This window comes from Ictidomys tridecemlineatus, chromosome 12 (assembly GCF_052094955.1).
Source record: "Ictidomys tridecemlineatus isolate mIctTri1 chromosome 12, mIctTri1.hap1, whole genome shotgun sequence".
NCBI lineage: Eukaryota > Metazoa > Chordata > Mammalia > Rodentia > Sciuridae > Ictidomys > Ictidomys tridecemlineatus.
The window spans coordinates 99,456,635-99,481,611 of NC_135488.1; the positions used below are offsets into that span (position 1 = coordinate 99,456,635).

A 24,977-nucleotide genomic window follows, 5' to 3' on the forward strand; every position below is an offset into this window, starting at 1 on the left:
GGCCCAGACTCTGGCCAGAGAGGGAAGTCAGGAAGTTGGGAACATTAGTGTGGTCACCTTAGAATTCACCGTGCAATCACTGTCTTTTCCCAGGGCCAGAGAAAGAGATCCCCTGTGTCAGAGAAGACTCATGCTTGACCTCCTGGGCTAGTTTCCTTAGTAACAGGCAAAGCCGTGAGAAAGTCACGGGGGTGGGGAGAAGGTGGCCTCTCCAAAGAGGAGAGGAAGGTGCTATAGTGCTAACTAGCTGGGTGACCTTCAGCAAGCTGCTTCCCTCTCTGGATTTCTTTTTATGATCTGTAAATGGAGGATGTTGGGTAAGCCCTAAATCACCTCTTGGGGCCCTTCCGATGCTACTGATTTTCCAGGGATAAACCACAAGACTTATAGTTGGACAATTGAGAGAAATAGTGTGCAGAGCCTCTGGCGCGTGGTGAGTGCTAAGTAAATGACTGTGATTATTAACAGTAAAGGTGACATCTAGGGAGAATGAGGAGAACCATAGATTTTTCAGGGAATGGGGTGTGAGATGATCCTGAGAGGGTGTGATGGCCTCATGTGACTGACATCTGAACATCTCCAGGACAAGATCAGACCTGGGAAGAGTTGGCCTATCAACAGAGGTCCAGGAAGGCCATTTTGGTAAAATATAGTTATCTCATTATCTGTGGGGAGTTGATTCCTGGATTCCCCACGAATCCCAAAATCCATGGGTGTCCAAGTCCCTTACGTAAATAGCATAGTATTTGCACAAAACCTATACACACCCTCCATACATTTTAAATCACCTCTAGATTACTTAAAATATGAAATTCAGCATAAATTCCATAAAAATAGTTGTTATACTATATCGTTTAGGGGATGAATAATGACAAAATATGCCTGTACATGTTCATAATAGATGCAATTTTTTTTCCTGAGTATTTTCTCTCTCTGGTTGGTGGAACCCAGGGATATGGAATCTGCAAATATAAAGGACCACCTGTATCTCTCCTTTTGGACTCAACATCTGAACTCACTTCCTAGGTTTAAGTTCCCCACTGTAGGAAAAGCAGTCTTCCTACCGGGGAAGCTGAAAAAGACAAAGGTCATTTTTCCAACCCCCCTTGCAGAGAGGGTGTGGGCACAGGATGAGGCTCCCCCACCCAAGCCCAGTCTCAGGGATACAACAGAATCCATTCCACCAAGAGTAGCAATTGTTTTCAGTCCCTAGTGGCAGCAATGACGGTGGTATCCACCATGTCTCCCCTGGATGAGGTCTCTGGCCTCATGTTGATTCTGGTGGCTTGGTCCTTAGAATTGTCTGATTCTATAATTCTTAACAGCTTAGCCTCAGACCTGAGAGCTCCCTAACTCTTCCGAGATTTTGCTTCAATATCACATCTGCTTAAATTAGCTAAAATCTACATGAATTTCTGTTGCTTGCACCCATCCCTCTGTCATAACTTCAGCTATCTTCTCTCTCTGATAGACTGAAGTATGGACTTCCTCACCAGAGTGACAGATGACTCTTCATGGTAGAAGGCAAGGAGGCTGGGGAGCCAGTCACCAGAGGATGGTGAATATAGGTTCATTTCTCAGAGCCCCTGAATGCCTAGCAAGTATGGCTGCCTCAAAAGAAGCAACCAAGGAGTCCATAGATTTTTGAGAGGGGTAGGCCACCTCCGCAAGTTGTTAGCAGCCTGTGAAAGGAAGGCCACCACAGTCCCTTTCAAATGACTGAACAATTACTTAGAGGGTAACTCAGGACAGTCAAGGGGGTCAGCTATCTGATAAACAGATTTGGCAATGAGAGAATTAAAAAGAACAATCCACAAGACAGAGGCCATCTGATGAGCCCTTCTCCTTGTGCTCTCCAGGAACAGCTGTCCCCAGGGATGGGAGGGCAAAGGGAGTGCACGTCCTCTCAGGATCCTCATGACCCTGTAGGGAGGAGATGTTGCAGCCTGTTTCCTGAGCTTCCCGGTGACAGCAGCTCAGAGCACAGTGGCTTGGACCTAGGTGGATTCACACTGAGCCTTCTTCTTTCCATGATACACATTTGTCATGACAACTGGAATCATCTGTTTTCATGTAAAGGCCAGGAACTCGGGCTCAGTGAAGTACATCCTGTGACTTGGCTCTGTGGCTTCATTCAAATAAACAGAACCGCAGCCTCTGCTGCCCCTTGGGGGTGTTGAGAACTGCATGCTAGTCAGGGTTCATCGCCAACACAGTCGGGGCCAAATTACTTAGCATCGATTCATTCTCAGAACCCAGCAATTAACCCACACAGCAGACCCTGGCCCTTTCCCTATAGGAGTAAGTATCAACTCACCTGATACTTCTTGTTTAGATCGATGAGGGAGGCCAGTTCTGTTGAGTTATCGTCAAACTTTAAGACACAGGGACACATAGACCTGTAGATAAAACAGAAGAGACACTGTCGAATAAGTGATGCAGGAATGTTGGCTTGAGACTCTGAATGTATTTCAAAGCTATGCTAAGGGTCAATGAAGGTGTCCCTGACCTAGATTTGCTCTTGAAAATGAAACAGTTACTCTGACAACTGTAGGAGTGATTGTTTCGGAGATGAGTCACCTTATGGCTGTCTGAGGCCCATCCTGTGCTGGGAGGTCCACATTTTTCTAAATAGTAACAGTGACAAAAATAATTGTTAATGTACATTAAATGCTAACTGTGCCAATCCTAGTGATATGAGATTTATGGGTTTATTAACTTGTTTAATCCTCCTGTTTTATAGATGAGAAATCAGAGCTCATGATGGTTAAGTAACTTTCTCAACGTCACAGAGCCATACAGATGCTGAGTGTGGGAGCCTGGACTTGAATTTGAGTCTCTCTGGTTCTGAATCTGAGCTCTGAGTCTCTATACTAAATTGTTCTGGTGCTCATTGTCTGATCTGCAGCTCTGCACTGGCTAGCCATCCAGCACATTTGGGTTTTGGACCAGGAGGATGAAGTAATAACAGTGCAGAGGGCTCAGTGTAGACCCAGCCCCACCTAGGACGGCTTGGCCACTGAAGACAGCAGAGACACAGGGTTTTGCAGAGCACTGGAGGAGAGTCACAGGACAAGGTGACCCTGATTCTATCCAACTGTGACACTCACAGACCTGGCCATTTCAGGTCTTCAAACAGGCCTGGCAAGTGCCTACTCTGAACCTTTGGTTTTAATAGTCTAAAAAACCCTGCAGCAACCAGTAGCAAGACTTTTTGGAGAGCTGTTCTTGAAGTGGAATGAATACCCTGAGCCCCCGGTGTGGCCCAGTGATTGGAGAAAGTGGGAGCCAGTGAATGAATCAGTATTTGAAAATAGCATGCCTGGCACCAGTCACCTTAATCAGCGCGTGTCACCCAGCAGCCTCCTGTCTCTGCTCAGGGTCCCTGATGATTTCCCAGGGGACCTGTGCAGAATGGGCCCCCTAGGTAAGGTTTGGCATGGATTGTCAGGGGATTGCCAACGTACCCCTTAATTTCCAAGAGCAAATCTGGCCCTTGTGAATTATTCACTCAGCTATTCAGCAAACAGCTGCTGAGCCCCTGTGCTGTGCTAACAGTGACTCAGAGTTCTTGGGCAGTGGGGGATCATTAATAATTACCACATGATGTGCTCAGGGATATGGAAGGGCCTGAACAGGGATTCGGAGCTGGGGAGAGGGTTGCACAACCATGGTAACCTGGGCTAACGTTTCACCTAGGACTTGTAAGAAAGAATGCTGTGGGAAATGGGCAGTTAGAAAGGCATCTTATTCCTGAAAGTCATGGAAATATGAAATACTAGGGAGGGAAGCCATCTTTATTTGGTCTTGGAGGCTGATTGATGAAGAGAGTCTCTCAGGGGCCTTCCCAGGACCAGGCTTCTCTCTTCTCTGGGGAAGACTCTATTCTCTGCACACTGCTGACTGATATGGCTACCTCATTCTTTAACAAGTGACAATGGCTCTGTATTTGTGAATGTCCAGCCTGGGGTATACATACCAACCCCAGGCACTGTCTGTCCTGGAGATGGGCTGACCTCTGGGAGGTGACACTCTGGACACACTGAGAAGTAAACCTTACCATATGGCCCGACTCCATTCCTAATGCCCTTCTCTCCCCACCAATGTATCAGAAGCAGGGTGGGCTTCATGTGCAGGGCTTCATGAGGCCCACGCCCAGCTCAGAACCCCTAGGATGTCCCCGCCATGAGCCATTTTCAGTTTAGAAAATAGAGAAGCCTTCGCACTCCTCACACTCTGCCCTGGGGTTTTCTAACAAATCTGCTAAGGGTCCACAGCCCTTTCTGGAACTGGAGGAGAAGTTTCTGACTCACCTGAGGATCATCCGCGGGCAGCTGATTGTTCTCTCCTTGTACAGCTCCCTCAGGCTGACGATCTCCAGCACCTTTACTAGGTTCACAAATGCCCGAGGAACCTGCAAAAAGGCAGAATCCATCACCAAGAGAACAAGGCTGGGCGACTCCAGCCTCCTGTGTGGACCCGGGCTGCTCCTCCTGCTGGAGTGCAGATGGAGAGAGGTCTGTCTGGCCCCATCCCTTCCTTCCTCCTTCCCTACTCCCTCCTCTCAGTTCCTCTTGGAGGCCCATGCACCCAGGTTGCTGGGGACACAGAGGACCTGCAGGGAGGTGTTTGAACCCAGAGCTGACTTAGCCTGGGTCAGAGGCCCCAGATGAAGGCTGTGGTGAGCTGCCAGAGGATGGGCAGTCCTGCCTCCGTACCTCAGCATGGAAGATGTCCAAAGCCTTCATGATGTTGTTCGTGAAGTTCTGGGGAGAAGAGTGGACCTGCAGGCAAAGGGAATGTCTGTGAACCCCATTTACCCCAACCAGGGCTATTTTCTCTATCAGGTTCTCCTTCACCTGCATTGGAGTCAGAGCAGGCAATATTGAAATGGAGGGTTTATCTTTGGGGGTCCCATCTTTGATCCCACGTGCCTGGTCCTCAGGGAAATGCCCTTTCTTTTACTTGGAGCTACAGAAAGCTCTGGCTCTACCTCACATCAACCAGATGTAGTGCTTTAGTTAAGGCACGTCCCTCTCTGGCGCCTCTGAAATGGAGGTGATGGAACAATTGGCCTCTGAGATCTCTGCACCCTGACTTTGGGCTTCGGGTATCTGGGGTGCCACATCTTAAGCAACTGGCTTATGGAGATAACAGGAGGGGACAGGGGTCTCATGGAACACCTGCCCCCAAGCAAAGACACGTTACTCTTATGTCTCCTGATCTTGCCATTTGTGGTTTGTAAACTTTTGTTAAAACAGCGGAACTCTTTCTCTGAATGAAATCCAACTAAGAGCCTTGCTCTGTGAAACAGATCAGAGCTGTCACTCAAGGGAGCCAGGGAGGGGTCCATGGTCCCCGTTCCCCACCTGCCTCTTGCCTCCCCATGGGTGCTTCAGATCACAACTTGAAAGGCCCTGGCCCCACGTGATTTTGATCCGAAGATGGCTCTGTGAGCTGTGGGGCTGGGAGCAGGGTTGCCCTTCTGGGCAGGCACTCACAAGCTGCAGCAAGATCACCACCTCACACACCTTGTTCTACTGATCCCCTTTCTGCCTGCCCAATACACTCATCTTCAAGCCCCGGCTGGAAAGTCTCCATGCTGTGCTCTGACGACTGCCACCCCACGCACACACCAAGCACCGCCGACTCAGACTCCCTTGTGTGCAGCACCGGAACACATGGTGAAGTTTGTTATTGTGATTTTCCTGCTTCTCTTCCTTTTCCCACAGAGCAGCTCCTCAAGGACAGAACCTGTTTCATTCACTACTGCTCAGCTCCTAGTGCAGTGCATGGGTGCATGGGTGCTGGACTTATCAATATGGCCCCAGGGGTTTCTTTCTGGTCAGAGATATTAGGATTCCAGGAAGATGTGCAGCAACTAAATCTTGGGCTTCCCATTAGCCCCAAATGATGTGGCTCTGAACCCAGCCTAACCACCCTCCTAGGAAATCAACTTTATACAAGTGACAGCGCAAAATCATGGCAAGCCTGGACTTATGATTAAGAAGCTGACTTATAATTATGTCTGAAGACAGGCAAGACTTTTCTGGATCATGGGAATGTTATCCTGGTTTCTAGAATGATCTGACCAGGATCCTCTGGTTAGGAAACTTCATCAGGATCAATTTTCTAGATTCTGCTTGTCCTGTTGCATCTCTCCCTGGAGGTGAATGCCATCTGAGTTCCAGGGTTAATCTCAGGCTGGTTCCAATCCAAACCATGAGCTCTGTTGAACCTAGATGTGCTTCTCCAGAAGCCAAGCAGCCAGCATTATGGTTCCATCTTTGATCCCAAGCTCCTGGTCCTCAGGGAAATGGCCTTTCTTTTACATGGAGCTACAGAAAGGTCTGGATCTACTACATCAACTAGATGTAGTGATTTAGCAAAGGCACGTCCCTCCTCTGGCCCCTCTGAAATGGAGGTGTTAGAACAAGGAGGTATTTTTTGTGAGAATGAGTCTTGAAGGGCCCAGAGACCTACCGGGTTATTGCAGAAATCACAGAGATCATTGCCTCCTATAAACAGCGTGATTATCTTCCAATCCTCCTGAAAATGTATCCTCTGAAATGAATATGAACAAATAAGTGCCTGTCTCAGAGTTAAGTCCAGGAAAATACAAAGTGCTGAACATGGGAAGGGATGGATCTTCACAGGCCAGAGAATATAGTGGACATTCATATTTCCAGTTCTTTGATTTTGGATTCCTGAGGTCATCAATGCTAAATGGTTAATTTATTTTAGATGGGGTCACTGGACTTCCATGTGGCTCTGTGTACACATAGCAGCACACAGGTCACAATTTTCAATTGTCCTGGTGGGAGTGGATATGCTGGTGCCTTCTGAGCTTTGAGTGGGGAATACAAGAAGCTGGACCCTGCCCTGGGAAGGGACAGGGACCTTCTAAAAACCTGGAATACTTACTTTTCCTTAAGAGAGAAAGGACCATCTTCCATGAAGTAAGGGAGCCCTCGAACTCAGATCATACACTAAAGTCAAAGCTGCCCATGAACAGACCAGCTAGAGATGCTGGTCAGAGCAAGATCACAACTCTAAGTACATGCTCAGAAGCTCAGAAAAGGTTGTTTTTTTTTTTTTTTTTTTTAACCTTTGGCACCTGCCAGGAGGTGCCAAACTCACTTCCAGGAGGGACCTGGGGAAATATTTGAAGTCACAGGATTGGGTGGAAGGATCTGGCCATACAAATTCTATAAATGGTGGCCCAAGAATTTGTGGCCTTTGCAATCTCTTACATTGTCCCTGATCTATGTAACTTTGCTTCTTTGGCTTCTAGAAGAGTGAAAGGAGAAAGATTAAAAAATTCAGAGAAATCTGACATAAGGATAGAAATATTCTGAAACTTACCAATAATAGACTTTGGAGTATAGTAAAATACATATAAAATAATTAATCCCAATTCCTCTTTTTAAAAAAATTATTTTATCCACTTGGGAACAGCTCCAAAAGGTCTGAATTGAGAATCTGCTTTCATTTGAGGGAGAACCTCATATTCATCTTTCGGAATCTAGCTTAACAGTCTCAGTCCCCTTCCCTGGACCCCCCAAGCAGAGGGGCCTGCCCCTTCTTTTGCACCCCTACTCTACCTTACACATAACCCTCTTTATATAGCATATGTCGACTGTTTCCTGATTTTTGTTCTTCTCCATGAGCTTCTTCTTGAGGACAGGACTGTGTTCCACTCCTCTGTGCATTCCCAACCTCAGCCCAATTTCCAGCTCATGGTGTTTAATCTGAACAGCTGGCTGACTGACCAAACAATTGAATGGGAAGCCTCTTGTCAGAGGAGCAGAGGTCCAAGCCTAAACCTGACTGCTAATGTCCAGCCTGACTCCCACGTACCTCTCACCCTGCCCGACCCTCTCTATGTCCACGGGTTTATCCTGCCTACTTCCTGTCCCAAGGAGTCCCTCCCTGACTCCCCAGACTCACTGAGTCGTTCTTCATCAGGTCCACCAGCTTCCTGGCCTGTGCCGGTAAATCCCTGTGGGCACACACAGAAGAAAGTGGGACGAGGAGCAGAGACCAGAGATCAGATACAGAGAAGAACCAGGGGCAGAGGAGAACCAGAGGCTCCTATAGGAAAGCAGGACTGAAGGCCACGACTCAGAGCTCCTTCCCTCCTCTGGCTCTTACTGGGGGATGGGGAGGAGGAATGATTGTGCTTGGAAAGAGCAGAGCCCTGCACATTTGAGGGGTGACTTTCAGGATGACTGTTTTGTGAGTGGCATATTAGGTGATCTACTCTTCTTTCTCTTCCCAGCCAGGCCTGCCCAAGGCCAACAGGTCTGCCTGTCCATGTTTCACGTCATGTACAGCTCAGCACGTGCTCATTTTGGCAGGTGTCATGACCTCAGCACCCTCCCCACTGTCAAGGTGACAAGGAATAGAGTAGCAGATGTCTGTGTCCAACAGCAAGGGACACTAGGAGAGTCCTGTCCAGCCTCTGACCCCAAATACTCCTTCGCCACCTTCAGCCGTAAACCCCCATCTAGGCAACCCCCTGGGCTCAGCGTTGCCCACCCCCTGGGTTCTCCGGCTCACTCAGCTTTGGCTCCTGCCACCGCCTGGTTTAAGAAAGCCCCGGGAGTGTTTTCCTTCCCCTTGCCAGTGGAGAAGCCCTGCAGGGCAGGGTTGAATTCCCGGAGGATGTCTGGAAACATAAGGAAGGGAGAGACATGTTTAGAAGTACCCCAAAGCAATCGTCAGATTCTTATGACGAGTACCATTGGGTGTTAGGGACAGTCCTCACTCTTACCCTACTGTTTAGTCAGCATGAGAATAAAATGTGCCCAGCTTAACCACACAGCCCATGGGCAGAACACAATAGATGCCCAGTAAATTACTGTTTAATGCATGCGAGTCCAGGTTAGGTGCTTTCTCAGGCATTTTTGTCTTTTTTCAAAGTATAAAGCTGTGTTGAGATATAATTCATGACACAAAAGCTGCCAACTTAAAAGGACATAGAGGGTGATCGTTTTGAGTATATTCATACAGTCAAGCCACCAACATGACAATTTCAGAACCTTCCCATCTCCACCAAAGAAATCTGCACCATCAGCAGTCAGTCCCCATTCCCTCCAACCCTCTGGCAACCACTAATTTACTTTGTCTCTCAAGATTTTCTTACTCTGGACATTTCATATTAAGTGAAATCATACACTACAATGTCTTTCGGGGCCGGCACTTTTTCCTGAGCATAACCTTTTCAGCGTTTAACCATGTTGTATCATGCATCAGTACTTCATTCCTTTTTATTGTTAAAAAGTGTATGGATATGCCATATTATATTTCTCCATTCTTCAGTTCATAGACATTGGAGTTGTCTCCACTTTTGAGGTATTATGAACAATGCTGCTAAGAAAATTTGTGTACAAATTTTTGTGTAGATTTCTCTTGGATACATACCTAAGAGAGAATTGCTGGCTCACATGGTAACTCTTCTTAACCTTTTGAGGAGTTGCCAGGCCTTTACCCTGAAACAACTGAACCATTTTATATTCCCACTAGCAGTGCAGGAGAGGGCTCCTACTTCTCCACATCCTCACCAATACTTGATCTGTCTTTTTATTATGCCTATGCTATGGATATGAAGCAGTATCTCAATGTGTCTTGATTTGCACCAATGGCTACTGGTGTTCAGTATCTTCTCATGTGCTCATGGGTTGTTTGTATGTCCTCTTTGAAGATACGGTATTCACATCCTTAGTTCATTTTTAATTGAGTTATCTTTTTACTATTGGCTTTTAAGAGTTCTTTATAGTTTCTAGATATAAGTTTCTCATTTAAACATATGAGAAATATTTCTCTCTTTGGGTTGCCTTTCTTGATGATATCCTTTGAAGAACAATATTTATTTACTTATTTTCCACTTGTTCTTGGGGTAGCTTATCTAAGCAGATTTTGTTTAAATTATAATCATGATGATTTGCTCCTATATTTTCATCCTAGAAGTCATATTAGCTCTTACAGTTAGGTCTATGATCCATTTAAAGTTAAATTTTATATATCGTAGGTGGTAAAAATTCAGCTTTTTTCTTAGGTACTTGACTTTCCAATTGTCCTGGTACCATTTGTTGAAAAGACTGTTCTTTCCCCCATTGAATGGTATTGGCCTCCTTGTGGAAAATGAGTTAACCATAAGTATAAGGGTTCATTTCCCACTCTCAGTTCTAGTGGACTGTGCTATAAGTCTATTCTTAGCCAGGGCCACACCATCTTAATTACTGTAGCTTTATAGTTAAGTTTTGAAACTGGGGAGTATGAGTTCTCCAAATTTGTTCTTTTCCAAAACTATATTGGATATTCTGAGTCCCTTGAACTTCTACAAAAATTTGAAGGTCAGCTAGCCAGTTTCTGCAAAGAAGACACCTGGAATTTTGATAGGGATTATGTTGATATGTAGATTAATTTGGGAAATATAAAAATCAAATCTGATCCATGAACATGGGAGGTTTATTTAATTAGGACATTAATTTCATTTAGCAATATTTCATGATCTTAAGACCAAAAGAAATGCACTTCTTCTGTTATATTTATTCCTAAGTATTTTGTTCTTTTTGATGCTATTGTAAATGGAATTGTTTTATTTCACTTTCAGATTATTAATTAGTATATAGAAATACAATTGATTTCTGTGTATATTTTAAACTTTCTGAACTCATTAATAGTTCTAATCTTCATGGCTTTACTTTCAATCTTGATACTTTTTCTTTCATTTTTCTTGCCTGTCTTCACTAGAAATTCCAGTAAAAAGCTGAGTAAAGTGTCTTATTCCTCATCTTATTCTCCAGCAGGCAGCATCATTAAGCATAACATTAGCTGTGGGCTTTTAATCAATGCCCTTTCTGAGATTGGGGAATTCTTTTTTCTATTCCTACTTTATTGACTGTTTTCATCTCAAAGGGGTACTAGACCTTACAAAATGTCTTTTCTGGATCATCATAATTGAAATGATCAATTTTTTTATATACATAAAATATATAAAGTTTTTATCCTTTATTCTGTTTACATAGTATATTACTTTAATTGATTTTGGTGTTTTTAAACTTTGTACTCTTGGACTTAGACTAAATCCCACTTGGTTGTGTGGTATAATTTTTTTGTATATTGCTAGACTTGGTTTCCCAGTGTTTTGATGGAATTCACCAGTGAAATCAGAAATGCCTGGCCTTTTTTTTTCCATGTGTGTATGGAAAGTTTTAAAATCACTAATTTAATCTCTTTATTATTATTAATCTATTCGGCTTTTAATTTTTTTATTTTATTGAGTTCACGTCAGTGGTTTGTTTTTTTCCTAGGAATTTGCCCATTTCATCTAAGTTATCTAGTTTATTGGGCTTTACCACATGGATCTACTCTTCACTTCTCACTTTCCCATCTCCCCAACTTCGTGGAGAACTCCTCAGAGCAGGGTCTGTACACACTCCAGGGCCTCCCAAGCTGCTTATTAAATGTTTATGAGATAAAATGAAGTTCACCCAGGCTAGGAGAATTGTTTAAAGTCCTATAGCCACTGAAAACAGAATGCTAGGCTAGAACCATGGTGTCTCGGGTCCAATACAGGGCACTTTCCCCTGTCCTAGTCTACTAGGAGGTGGTGATGGGACTAACTAGATGGCAGATGGGATATCCGGGCCTCCTGTCATCCAGAAGGATGCTCTTTAGAACCCAGCATTGCTGGTTCTTCTTAACACTTAATATAGGTAGATTGGGCTTATCTTGATGGCTTCAATAGAAAAACTGAAATTACCAGATCTTAGGGTTTGGATATGAAGATCCCATGTGTAAGACAATGCAAGAATTGTTTGGAGGTGAAGTGGTTAAGTTGTGAGAGTAATAACGTAATCAGTGGATTAATCCCAATGTGAATTAACTGGGTATTAATTGTAGTTAGGTGGAGAGTAGCTGGAGTTGGTATGCTGCTGTGGGTGGGTGGGGGGGCTTTGAGGTTTACATTTTGTCCCTGGTGAGTGGAACTCTCTCTCTTTCTGCTTCCTGATTGTTATGACTTGAGAAGCTTTCCTCTTCTACATCTTTCTGCCGTGATGTTCTCCTTCACCTCTGTCCCAGAGCCATGGAATCAGCCATCTACAGAGACCTCTAAAACTATGAATGCCAAATAAACTTTTCCTCCTTTAAAATTATTCTTGTCAGATCTTTTGGTCACAGCAATGAAAAAGCTGATTAAAACACTAGAGCTATCTGAAAACGGAACTGTTTGTCCGGGAAGGTAGCAGGTTCTACATTACTGGAGGAGTCGAGCACCAGCTATGTAGCTATTCGGCAGGAATGTCATAGAAAGGAATGATACACTGGAAAGGGCAAGAACTTGCTGGTTCATGCAGTTATCTCTGCCAGGAACATTCCATCCTGTTTCTTTACCTGATAGAATCTGGTTCTTAAAGTTCCTTTTCAGAAGAGAGAGTTAGCAGTCTTCTTTTTTATTCCTCCCTAGGTTTTGTTCATGGCTATAATTATCAGTACGTGGATAGTGGATAATCGTGTCTCTCTTTAGGGAGTAATGCTGACTTTAGTGATGTCATCAGGACATTGTTCTCCTATTTTCTGAGCACCCAGCAGTGGAGTATATTGGAGTATATGCCGAATTAAATTGAACAGGGGCTTGGGAAGAGGTTCTTTTTTTGAGCTTACAATCTCATAAATTTCTCACGCATTTCCCTTTAGTTATTTCCCTCAAGAATAATTCAGCCCCTACAATCAAATTATCTTTGCATGTCTAGCAAAAAGAAGTCGGAATAGCCACCATTCCTTGGGTTAAGTGTATCAGAGGGTGGGATCCATCTGAGGGTTGATGTTGCCTTAATTCTTTGTAAATCACTTTGGCAAAAGATCTTAAACTAGATGATTTCTAATCATCTTGTCTGCAATAACAGCCTGGGAATGAGAAAGTCCAGCAAACTGTTGTATATGCTGGGCTATGTCATACCCAAGTTAATCATGCTCACAAAAGCACCCAAACTATTGCCTAGCACTGGGGCATTTATTTATAGCTCTTGCGTGTAGACTAGAAATCAAGAGGACAGGGAGTACTGGGGCATAGAACTGTACCTATTTAAATTCAATATGATATGCCAATAACCCAACCAGATAACAAATGTAAAGTCTGATCAGTACTGCCTAAGTGAAGATTAGCATCCCTGTCGTCAAAGTCTCAGCAACTTAAAATGTGGCTCATGCTACTCAGAAAGCTGAGGCAGGAGTACCACAAGTTCAAGGCCAGCCTGGGCAACTTCTCAAGACACTGTCTCAAAATGGGGGAAGAAAAGGGGTGGGGATGTGGCTCAAGGAGGAGCGCGCTCGCCTGGCATGCATGCGGCCCAGGTTCGATCCTCAGCACCACATACAAACAAAGATATTGTGTCTGCTGAAAACTAAAAAAAAAAAAAAAAAAATTCTCTCTCTCTCTTTAAAAAAAATGGGGGAGGAAAAAAAGGACTGGGGATATGGCTCAGTGGTAGAATGCCCCTGGGTTCAATTCCCAGTGCCATTAATAAACACACACACACACACACACACACTTTTTAAAAGGAGAAGGCAGTTCTGGGGGTGTATCTCAGTGGTAGAGCTCTTGTCTAGCACATGCAAAGCCTTGGGTTCAATCCCTAGTTACAACAAACAATAATTGATTAGCTCCTAAAGATATATTACAAAGAAATATCTAGGAGAAAAGTTAATGTGAATTAGACCAATTAATTCCCTCTTAGGCAAACTTATTAGCCAGAAGACTTTGAAGGGAAATAACTCAACATTAACATTCACTGCAGGTGTACTTTAAGAAAGCACTGCGATGGGTATGTACCAAAGAAAATCAAAAGATGAATAAGACCTGCCAGAGAATGCAGCCAGGCTTAAAAAAAAAAAAAAATCATACCAAGCAGGTTGTTATTGAAGTAATCAAGAAAAATGTTAAGCCCCAAACACGGCTGTGTTTGCACAGTCTGAACAAAGAAGCTTTTATCTTTCATTGCGGTTCATAAAGCGACACACAGAATCGCCACAAGCAGCCCAAGCTTCTCTCTGGGCCTCTGGGATGTTCTGCTCAGAATGAATGACAGGCAAAGTAGAGAGGATTCCCACCCTTTTCTTCTTTTTGAATCATTTTTTAATAACCGGCACTAAGATTTGGTCTGAGCTCTTTTTCCCTCTCGTACTCCTCCTTGAACAAATTCTCCTCCCTCTCTTATTCTCCTTCTTCAAAAACCCCAAACTCCAAAGTTTTAATCCCACTCAGAAAGCTGGGTCGCGGTGGCAGCCTTGGGGAAGCAGCGCCCCCTACTGCACGCAGCTGGCTCCCGCCGCCCGCGCTTCGCTCCAGGAGAAGCTGCGGAGGGCGCAGGTCCCCCAGCCTGCCACAAGGCACTCAGGCTGCGCTACTCACTGGCCAAGGTGGTCACGGTACTGATGTTCTGGTCTCCACCGACACTGGGAACCAAAAAAGAAAACGGAGGTTTAAATGCCAGCGATGCTGACAGCTTCAGACAATCAGAACAGACCTTTCTCCTGAAAGACAGCCAGAGGGCGGGCCCTCTCCCATCATTTAGGTAAAGGACTGAACAACAAACCAGAGTACAATGCTTTTCCCTCTCCCACCAATTGTCACATCTACACCAAAAATGGATTTAAGCTGTCATGGCTGCTTTGTTTGCTTTTGAACTTTGAGCTCCGATGACCTGTCTGCAGAGGGTGGGGGTGACTAGGTGGGTTCCCCACACCCTGCTTTCCAAAGGTACAGTGGCCATTCTTCTGCCAGCCCTTCCCTAACTAGCCACCACAGCTGCCTGTTACTATAAAAATACAATGTAAAAATTTTTCCCTGCTCTCTTTTCTTTCTATTTAAAAGTCATTTTTAAAGGGCATGGTCTAGATGAAAGCCGTCTCCCAGTCCAGTGCTCAAATTCCAACAAGACCAAAGGTAGATGGGTGCCTAGGCATGGAAATACATGGCATTATCCAGAATCTCTGCTCTTCTGTATCCTCTTGTTCTGTGCCAAGTACAGCTAGAAGCATCAAAAAGGTTCCCCACATGTTTGGGATTTAACTGCGCAACATGAAAAGGAAGCCAGGGATTCTGCACTTGGATTAAAGCCGGTGCAGGATGGAGATGCCACATTCCAGGCTGAGGACACACCAAATGTGCCTGAGCCAGCCTTTTATCACACAGTGCGAGTCCTCCTCACCACAGCTTGTGGCAGTGGTTAGACCACAGGGAGAGCAGGATCAGCCTGCCTGAAGTAATATGTGTTGGGAGAATGAGCCAAATAGGGTCAGGAACCATCTTCTTGGTTTCTTTTTCTTTTATCATCTGGCTGTGTGATCTTGAACAGGTTGCTTGCCCTCTCTTGAGCCTTGCTTCCTCTGAAGAATGAAGGCTATTTATAATGATCCCATCTACCATTTAGACCTATTTTGTGTTGGGCACTGGGCAGGACACTTAAATTCTCACTAATCCTTAGACAGCGCTTGAGCAATAATATTATCCCTGCATCCAAGATGAAGAGACAAGCTCAGAGAGGTTAAGTAACGTGTGCCCAAGGTCACATAGAGCTGGGTAGGTGGGGCTCAGATACAACTCAGTTCTCAAAGCCAGGACCCACTGGTCACTCAGGCCACTGCCTCCTTCTGAGATTACATCACAGAGGGAGAAACAGAAAACAGAGAAGCATTTCCAACCCAAACATTTATGTGGTTTCTCCCCCACTCCCCACTCCCCACTCCCCACTCCTGTTCAGATCTTACCTTCTGTATTAGGGACTATGGGGGTTTGAGGGAGCTGGTAAATACCTTCCTCAAACCTAGAATTTAGTCATGGAAAAGAACTAGGAGGCCCATTCCCTTCTTGAAGCATTGCTTTCTAGAAGGTTCTGCGGTCTTCAGGGCCCTACTGTGCCCTCACTCACCTCCAGGACAGGCCTCGGTACTGAGTTAGGACGTCAATGAGGTTCCCAGGCTTGGACCCGGCCCCGTTGCCTGCCTGAGAGGGAACAATGAGGCATGAGTTCCCCGGTTTCCCTGGGTCCCCCAGCTGCCCGCCTCCTCATTCTCATCCCAGCCACCACCGCCTGGATGCTCTCTGCAGTCCAGATCTAGATGGCGCCACATCTGCAGGCACTTCCTGCCTCTTCAGAAAGGCTCCCCTGGGGAAAGCCTGGCACTGTGCACATCCTGAGAAGGGCTGCCTGGGCCAGGACCAAGGGCAAGCAGCAAGCCCAGGGCTCAAAACAAGCCATGGCATGTATTCCTTAGCGGGCCTATTTCAGGGTCCTATGTTCCTCGGTTTTTAAAGTCGTGAAATACATCCTAAAAGGAAACATACCATAATCCTTTCATATCCTTATGTCTCATACATGTACAGTTTTAAAAATAGCAATATGATGAAATCCATGTTTCTTAATTCAGCTGAAAGTAGGGCTTTTTAAAACCCTACAGTGTGAACCCCTCTCCAGGTGCATGTCCCTCACCTGAAGCATGCTGTTCCTGAGCAGAGTCATTCTAAAGGGCGTGTTGAGGATGCTCCCAGGGTTTGCTCCCCAATCTTCTGTACCCAATTCTTACGCTACCTGCTTGGTATGTCACACTCAAGATGCTGCCTCCTCAGGTAGTCCTGAGCAGATATGGGATTTTTTTTTTTTTCCTGGTACTAGAGATTGAATCCAGGGACACTTAACCACTGAGCCACATACCCAGCCCTTTTTATTATTATATTTTTTTTCTACTTTGAGACAGGGTCTTGAAAAGTTGCTTAGGGCCTTACTAATTTGCTGAGGCTGGTCTTGAACTTATAGTCCTCCTGTTTCAGCCTCCCAAGTTACTAGGATTACAGATATGTGTCACTGTGCCTGGCAAGCCATAGGATTCTTGATGGCTCCTTTTCCTAAGAGCATCTTTCAGGAGCCCAGGGGGTTAGATGGGGGGGGACGTCAGGCCCCACTGAGAAGGATGTGGCTGTGATGAGCAGTGTGTGAAGGTGCCTCTGTGCAGCTACAATGGGGCCTTGGGGGTAAGGAGTTGCAGAGGGCCATGGAGGAGGCTGCCACAGTACAAGGGTAGGATCCTGGACTTAGATCCCTGAGTTCTGGCCTGGGCACAAGTTGGGTGGCCTTTGGTACTCACTACACCTTCTTTATTGGCTGAATGTAAGGAAAGTCAGACTTCTTGTTGTGGGTATACTGAGGAAGCTAATGTCATTGTGAACAGGCACAGACAGGAAAGGTGTCATCCAGTCCTGGGGAGAGTCCACACTCTACTAACCCCTCAGGGAAGAGCAGCTGGGTTCTGGATGGGTGCTTATGTCTGGAGACATCTGGACACCCCAGATCCAGGCTCTCTAAGGGCCTGATTCTGTTCTCTGTGGATTGCTTTTTGTGATGTCTAGGGTAGACCATGGGGCAGCTGCAGAGATGGGCTTGGTTATCTTTGGAACATGCACCTCTTCCACTGACTCCGGAAGTTTCTCACCCCTGTACCTCCCTGCCCCCGTTAGCACTTGTCCCTGTCCCAGGGCCTCCTCTCCCCTGCCTCAGCACCTTCCTTCAGCTTTCCTACATGGACAAATCAAAGCACTGAGTCTGAAGACTTCTACACCATGGCCAGGAGTCCTAGTCCAATGCTCCTACCATTGATGGGCTGTGTGACTTGGGGTGGCCACTTCTGCCACCCACACTCTCTCAAAGGTCCTTCCACTTCTTGTTTTCCCATTCATTCCAGTATGGGGGGAGGGGGAGTGATGAGGTCAGAGTAGACACGGGAAAACGTGGTGGGCCAGGAACGCTGGATGCTGGGGTGGGCAGATAGAATGGGGAAGGCCCAGAGATGAGGCCTGGACATGACCATCTTTAAGAGCCAGGAGTGAAACTTCCTCTCTCCATTTCCTTCTCCACATTCTCAAATCCATCAAAACCTCCCTTCCCACCCTTCCCTTCTAAAATCAGAGTAACTTACCGTGAGAGAGTCTCCTATGGCTCCAATGACCTTGATGTCAGCCGCCTTCAGCCTATGAACTAAGAATACAAGCTGGAGTGAATGGCACGTAGGAGTTCCAGGAAATCTCTGGACCTCTCTCCCCTGAAAACCAGTGAACATCTTCCAGGAAAATGGAGAGAAAGTGAGTTTAAGGAACACGCTTTGGACAAAAGATCTGAAATTCCCATCCTGCTGGTAAGCAATGGCAGCCAGGAGCCCAAGTGTGGGTCTCCTCCTTGGGGCACCTGGGTGCAGAGGGTAGGAGCTCTAAAAGGGGAGCTTCTGCTTTGTGGGTCACACAGATGCTACAAGGCTATTTGTGAGTAAAGAAGGAATTGTAGTGGAGATGGAATCCATAGTTAATCTATTCCAGGCTTTGATGTGATTTGGGATAAAACGTTACATCATCCTATGAAAGAGCAACTCAATTTCTCTGGAGTGAAAAGGGAAGTACTTTTACCACTGAGTTTTTTTTTTTTTTAAATTGAGGTAAAAGTCAACAAACATAATCTATTTCAAGGTTAACAATCATAATGTACAACTAGCAGTGCTATTTGGTTCCAGAATATTTGATTACCCCAAAGGAAGACCCTGTACCCATCAAGAAATCACTTCCCATCTTTCCTCCCTGCAGACCTTAGCAACTAGTAATCTGCTTTTATCTCTCTATGAATTTACTTATTCTGTATGTTTAGGATAAATAGGTTACACAATATAGGGCCTTTTGTGTCTGGCTTCTTCTACTTTGCATAATGATTTTGAGGTTCAACTGTATGATTGGATACATCAATATGCCAGATATTTCATAGCTGAGTAGTATTACACTGAATGGGCATACCACTTTTCTTTACCCATTGATGCATCCAAGGGCATTTGTTCTGCCATATACATCTGTGTGCAAAGATTTATTTGAAAACTACTTTCAATTATTTTGGCTATTTACCCTGAGAGTAGAATTGGTGAATCATATGATAATACTATGCTTAACCTTTTGGAGAAGAAGTAATAAACTGTTTTATATCAGATTTTATAATTTAAATGTTTTTAAAAAATTTCTTAGTTTTTTAAGAATCTCTTGCATTTTATCACATAATGTCATGTAGCTATTGACTCCAGCAACAAGCATGCTGGGCACCAGGCAGCAGCTGCTGCTCTAAGGACAACACAGTGACCAGAAATGGAGATGGCTCTCCCATAGCTCATAGGCTATGGAGAGTGTGGGGGCATCCCTACTTATGAAGATTATGGCTTGATAAGCACTGTAGGAGGTGTAGATTGTTAAGAAGGTCCAGAGCTGGAGGGATGGGCTCCCCAGGGGCATGGCAGGGGAGGATGTCAGAGCAGACTTCATAGAAAAGGCATCACATGAATTAGGCCCCAGGGAATGGTGGGATGAGTCTGGGAGGGCAAGGTGTTTTGGATGGAAGGGTAGAGGGGCTACAGTAGAGTAAAATGTATGTATCTAAAGCACAGCTAGTGGTACAATTTGGTTTAAGGACTTGTGAGACTAACACAAAATAATACTGGAAAGGTAGCCTAGGGATGCGGGTCTTTTATTCCTGGCTAACAAGTCAGGAGATGAAGATGAGTGTTGCTGTGTATGTATTTATGAACATACATGCATCTACCCTATGTGTATCTATCCCTTTTGCCTAACACACACATGTCAACATCCCAAGCACATTTTGGGAACCACACCTAGAATTCCTCATGCCATATATATAACTCTGTCCCTTCAGTCATAAACTTTCCTCCCTCTCCCCCAAATACCTTACTCCCAAGGTCACCCTGACTTTGCCATGGCTTCATCTTTGCACTACTAAGTTGTTAGAATAGTTCTCCTGCTTTGGAAGAAGCCTCATATAGTATTAGCTCCAGGGGCTGGCCCACCCTGGAACAAGAAGCCTATCTTAAGTGGCCCATGGCTTGAGATGAATAAACTGGAGTGGTCTTCAGGAGGCCTCCTGGGCAGCTTTCTCTGCTGCAGTGAATCACGGGCAATCCTTTTGGCATAGCTGGACTACAATCAACCCGTAGCAGCCCTCAACACCCAAATCATGGTTGAGTAATGATATCTGCATAGCAGGCTGTATGGCATTCAGAGGAAAGGATGCTCAGAAGCACCTTCAGGTCTTATCTCCTCCCATGAGATGCCTTGGCCGTGCTGTCTGTACGGGAGGAAGTGCCATGCCCATGAGCATTTGCTGTTACAGGAAAAGTCCCTGCTACTTCCTATGATAGGACACAAACTGACATAGTTCTGAATATACGCATACAAAATATTCAGATTAGCAGTCCTGATACTCGATCTTGCGTCAGTCACCTGATGAGCTTGTTAAAACACAGGCAGCCGGGGCCCCCTCAGAATTTCTGATTCGGAAGATCTGGGGTGAGTCCAAGAATTTGCAAGTCGAACAAATTCCCAGGTACTGCTGATGCTGCCAGTCCTATCTGGGACCACACTTTGAGAACTAATGGTAGAGACACTCTTGATTTTTGAAGCTGTTGACAGTGGCTTATCTTTGATGTAGATGAAAAGGCCAGGGCCATTCCTGTCATGTCTATGTGCAAATTGGTTCTTACACAACTGCAGCCATAGTGTAAAGCTGGAGGGTGGGTTCACTGAGTGACCTCCTTCTGAGTCCTCCTTCCTCCTGGTCACCATGCCTTGAACACACACACACACACACACACACACACACACACACACACACACACCTTCTACATGATCATACCTGATACCTCCCAGCCTTCCACAGCTACACTGTGTGGTTAGAAGAACAATATCAATCACAAAGTCAGCTGCACATGTTAGCACACATCTACAGAGCTAAGCTAGAGACCTTGAAAACGACCTTTTCTCAAAGGAGTCAGGCTGTGGGTCAAAAAGGCAGCCAAATGGAAAATAAGCCCCTTCCCCCTCAACCTGAGATGGATTATTTTAGCTCCTAGTGATGACAGTGAATCACTACATTCTTACTGCCACAATAGAATGAATTCTCTGAACACGAGCTGGTATGCAAAGGTTAGGGGAAATCTTTGGAGGCTAGTAAAATATGGACGAGATGGACAGATTTGCTTCAAAAAGCTTTGTTATTATGATTTGCTAAAAAGATGGCTGAAATTGGCCAATCCTTTCTCTAAATTTGTCCATTTCTCTCTCTCTCTCTCTCTCTCTCTCTCTGTATGTGTGTGTGTGTGTGTGTGTGTGTGTGTGTGTGTGTGTAGAAAAAGAGAGACAAATTGTTTCAGGGCTGGGGGGGGGAGTTGGTTTCCACTTGATCAGTTGGAAGGATTCTCAGCAAGAGATAATAAATCAGTGGAATCAGCCTGGGTGGGAGGAGGTGACTTATCTGGGATTTTATTGTTAGGATGGACTCCAGAGCATTTCATTGGTTTAATTTTCTGTAGACCTTGGTTGGAGATTTATAATGTCATCATATACGACAAAGACATGGCTTGGAAATACAGCAAAGTGCTTTAGAAATTGCTCTCCTTGGAAAAAGAACCATTTAGAGATAAGATTAAATTTGTGTGGACTGATTAGCTAAACATTATCTGGTACAAACTGTCCATTACCTTGAAAGAAGTTGATAAACACATCATTAACTCATTGAGATTTCCAGAGAGGGAGCCTCTTATCAGAAGGCCCTCTGAGCTCTGATGAAGTATTAGGAAGAGCGGGGAAACTTCCACAGAGTAAGGAATGGGGAAGATAGTCTCTAGTACATGGAAAGCTGTCCCCAGGAACAGGGCTGGGCACTGGTGTTTTGTCTTGTGGACCCCAGCAACTTAAACCACTGCAGCTAGGATCTGAAAAACCAACTCTTAATTGTCAGCAAGGGTTGCCCATCCCATTCACTCTCTGATATTAAGGATTTGTGAAATTACCTCCACAGTGGTGGCAGTTTGCTGGCACAGACTGAAACCTTGTTTCTGCCCTTGGAGTCCTTGGTATGAGTTTATGTGATTATACTTTGCACGGAGCAGAAGCTCAAGAAATGTATTCACAAAGAAATGATACAGGCCCGGGGTGGTAGGTCTGCCAATTAGTCTGGTCTGACCCTTGCACGATGTATACATGTATTGAAATGGCACACTGTACCCCGTAAGTATGTACAATTACTATGTGCCAATTAATATATATATAGATATTAATTTAAAAGAATTAAATTAAAGGCTATGTGGTCTGTGACAGGGATTTTACAGCTCTTAAAGTTTTAAAAGATAACAACTGTGGGGCAAGGAAACATGAATAAATGTCTTGGGGGTGAATTTGAGGTTGTTCAATAGGCTGGCTGCACCTGGGGAGGAGTAGACTGTTGGCCCTGTGGGGCACCATGACTTCCTGATGACAGGCTAGGCCAACTCACAGGAGCCATGAGCAGGTGGTGACCATAGAAACAGCTTCAGGACCTAGTACGTGAACATTACACTGCTGGCTCACAATGGGTTGGGACCGCTAGCAACGGCCACCTGGTGCTATAAGTGGGCTGCCTGTTTTAGTTTTTGAAGAGTTCAATGTAGCTAAATGGGTTAAATAAATGATACTGGAAACTAAAGCAGGAATCAACGGTTTAAAATGAATGAATCTTGCTGGCCTGTCATATTGGTGACAGCAGCATAGAATTAGCTTTGGGGACCCCTATTTTCAAAAGCTACAAAATTTTCCCTCTCCATGGACTTAGCAGCTTGACCTCAGATAGCCAGTTCCACTAGATAGCCACCAAACTACATCCCCTCTCGCTCCTCATGGCCATTCTTATTTGCAGGAAGTTTTTTCACTGGGAAAACCTCAAGTCAGCTACTAGACCCACCATATTTTTTCTTGGCTATCCTAACCCCATGTGAGAGAGAGCCAGCCAGTAACATAAAATATTGATTCAAGTGTCTACAAAATTGTCAAGCCCTTGAGAGAGAGCACACAGCAAATTGCACATGTGCATTGACTGGGAAGGAAAACTTAATAGCATTTATTTTTTATTAACTACCAAATGCCAATTGATTATAAAAAATTACATGTATCAATTCTCTATATCTTATCTCAAAGCCCCACAAATCAATGGATGAGGTTCATCACCCATGAGCTATTGAAGCGTGACGAGAATGAGGTACCCAGACTGCCAAAGGCCACAGAGTGTGATGACTTGAACTATCCTATTAGGAAATATCATTTTGGGTGATATTTAGATCCATGCATCTGTGGATTGAGAGGAGCACTAAGAAAGGGGTCTGTAAAGAAGGCTTTGAAAACAATTCTGAAGGCAAAATAGTTATAAGATAGTGCAAAATAATTTTAATGGAAGTCACTTTGGTCTGGTTAAATTTTTTTTAGATCTTTTCAACTCTGAGAATTGATTTGATGAATAAGAGTAATTCAGAGTCATCCAACAAACATTTACTGGGCTTCTATCACATGCTGAGGCATTGGAGATATCAACATAAGGTGACCAGTTCTTCCAAGGCATATATCAGAATTGGCATGACTGCAAACGTGTTCTCCAGAAGAGGGAAAGAATTTATTAGAAACATGATAATTATCAAGGGAAAATAATGTGGTGGCCCTGTGCCTCCTTACCAATCCTCCCTCGTTGATCATAATATAACAAGTATGGTTAGTCATAGAAACATGTTTTTCATTATTGTTCAGTTAGCAGTGGTCATTTTTCTGGATAACACTTTCCAGAAAAAAAAAATGTTCTAGATATTCAGAATCTGGAACACGCATGTAGGAGTGCTGCCCCCGGGTAGATGAAGTGAGTGTTATGGTCCCCTGTCACATCAGCTAGCTCAGGAAGCCCTAAATCTACCTAGCTGTTTATTCAAACAGCCCCTATCACCATGGGATCTCAGATCTTAAGGTCTTGAGATTTCTTACTCTTTCATCTTTAAGCACCAATAAGCACAAGGATCTTCAGGGTCAGGCGGTAAAGAGGCTCACATTTTATCTGGTTTTTAGATGTTGAGATATGCCCTAATGGATTGGTTGTCATGACAGAAACATAATTCAGAAAGATTGCAAAATGTTATCAATCAAAATGCAACCAAAAGATTGCAAAATCATAGATCATCCTTTCAGAGTGATAAGATTAGAAAGGAATAGATTTTATTTCATTGTAAAAAGTATGGCTATTAAAACATTCAGATTGACATTTTATCTCTATCCAGATATACAGACACACACATATCTCTATCTCTGAGTAAGGGTTTTTGCCATAGGAGGTCCTATGTAGAAGGCTGGCCTTTTATTTCTGCTATTAAAGTCCAATTGGTAAACTAACCAAGAGGAATGAATTGTCACTAAGTGTAGGGACAAGAAGTCTAGAGATAAATTCATGGTAAGATCTGTGTCCCTTCTATGGTTTGGATGTGGTTTGTCCCGCAAAGATTCAAGTGTTGGCCTTGATCCTCAGTGTAGTGGTATTACTCTAAGAGATGGGACCTAGTGCAAGGTAACTAGGTCACTGGGGGCATTGCTCTTGGAAGACATTAATTCTGGTCTCATAAAATGAATTAGTTCTCATAAGAGTGGGTTGTTATAAAGTGTGGTCACCTCATGCACTTGGCATGTCCACACATGACCAATTCCCTTCCCATTTCTCTACCACTTTGTGACCCAGTCAAGGTGATATCACCGGAGGCTGGACAGATAGGTCAACTGATGTTGGACATTTAACTTCCCAAACTGTGAGTAGATAGACCTCTTTTCTTTATAAGTATCAAATTTCCGATACTTTGTTATAGCAATGAAAAAGAGACTAAGTACCGTGAACGATGTGTTATAAGCATGGAACAGAGTCAATATCAAGATTTTTAATTTACTTGCCAGTCATTTGGCTTAATTTGACATATGTGGAGGGCGAGTGTAAGCCATGGCATTTACTTCCTCTATTCACAGCACAAGGAGTCAATCTGACCACAAAGACTTTTCATCCATGGAAATTCCTTGGAGGCACTGTGACATCTCCAAACTTAAT

The 24,977-nt window shown here is 44.5% G+C and overlaps 1 protein-coding gene across 2 annotated transcripts in view; it reads right to left on the minus strand.

Annotated features, from left to right (window-relative positions):
• Plb1 (phospholipase B1) overlaps positions 1-24,977 on the minus strand; it is a 93,566-nt gene that overhangs the window by 48,322 nt on the left and 20,267 nt on the right. Inside the window, exons 1-10 of one of the 2 annotated variants that reach the window (XM_078029467.1) lie at positions 20,324-20,445; positions 17,980-18,038; positions 15,939-16,012; positions 14,420-14,463; positions 8,563-8,671; positions 7,951-8,002; positions 6,484-6,564; positions 4,719-4,784; positions 4,314-4,414; positions 2,318-2,399 (exon numbers count right to left, since the gene is read on the minus strand). In XM_078029467.1, the coding sequence (XP_077885593.1) occupies positions 2,318-2,399; positions 4,314-4,414; positions 4,719-4,784; positions 6,484-6,564; positions 7,951-7,965 (345 nt within the window). In that variant the 5' untranslated portion in view covers positions 7,966-8,002; positions 8,563-8,671; positions 14,420-14,463; ... (1 more) ...; positions 17,980-18,038; positions 20,324-20,445. Of the gene's footprint in view, positions 1-2,317; positions 2,400-4,313; positions 4,415-4,718; positions 4,785-6,483; positions 6,565-7,950; positions 8,003-8,562; positions 8,672-14,419; positions 14,464-15,938; positions 16,013-17,979; positions 18,039-20,323; positions 20,446-24,977 lie in introns of those variants that run through there. The other variant, XM_040271525.2, reaches the window with a different exon arrangement.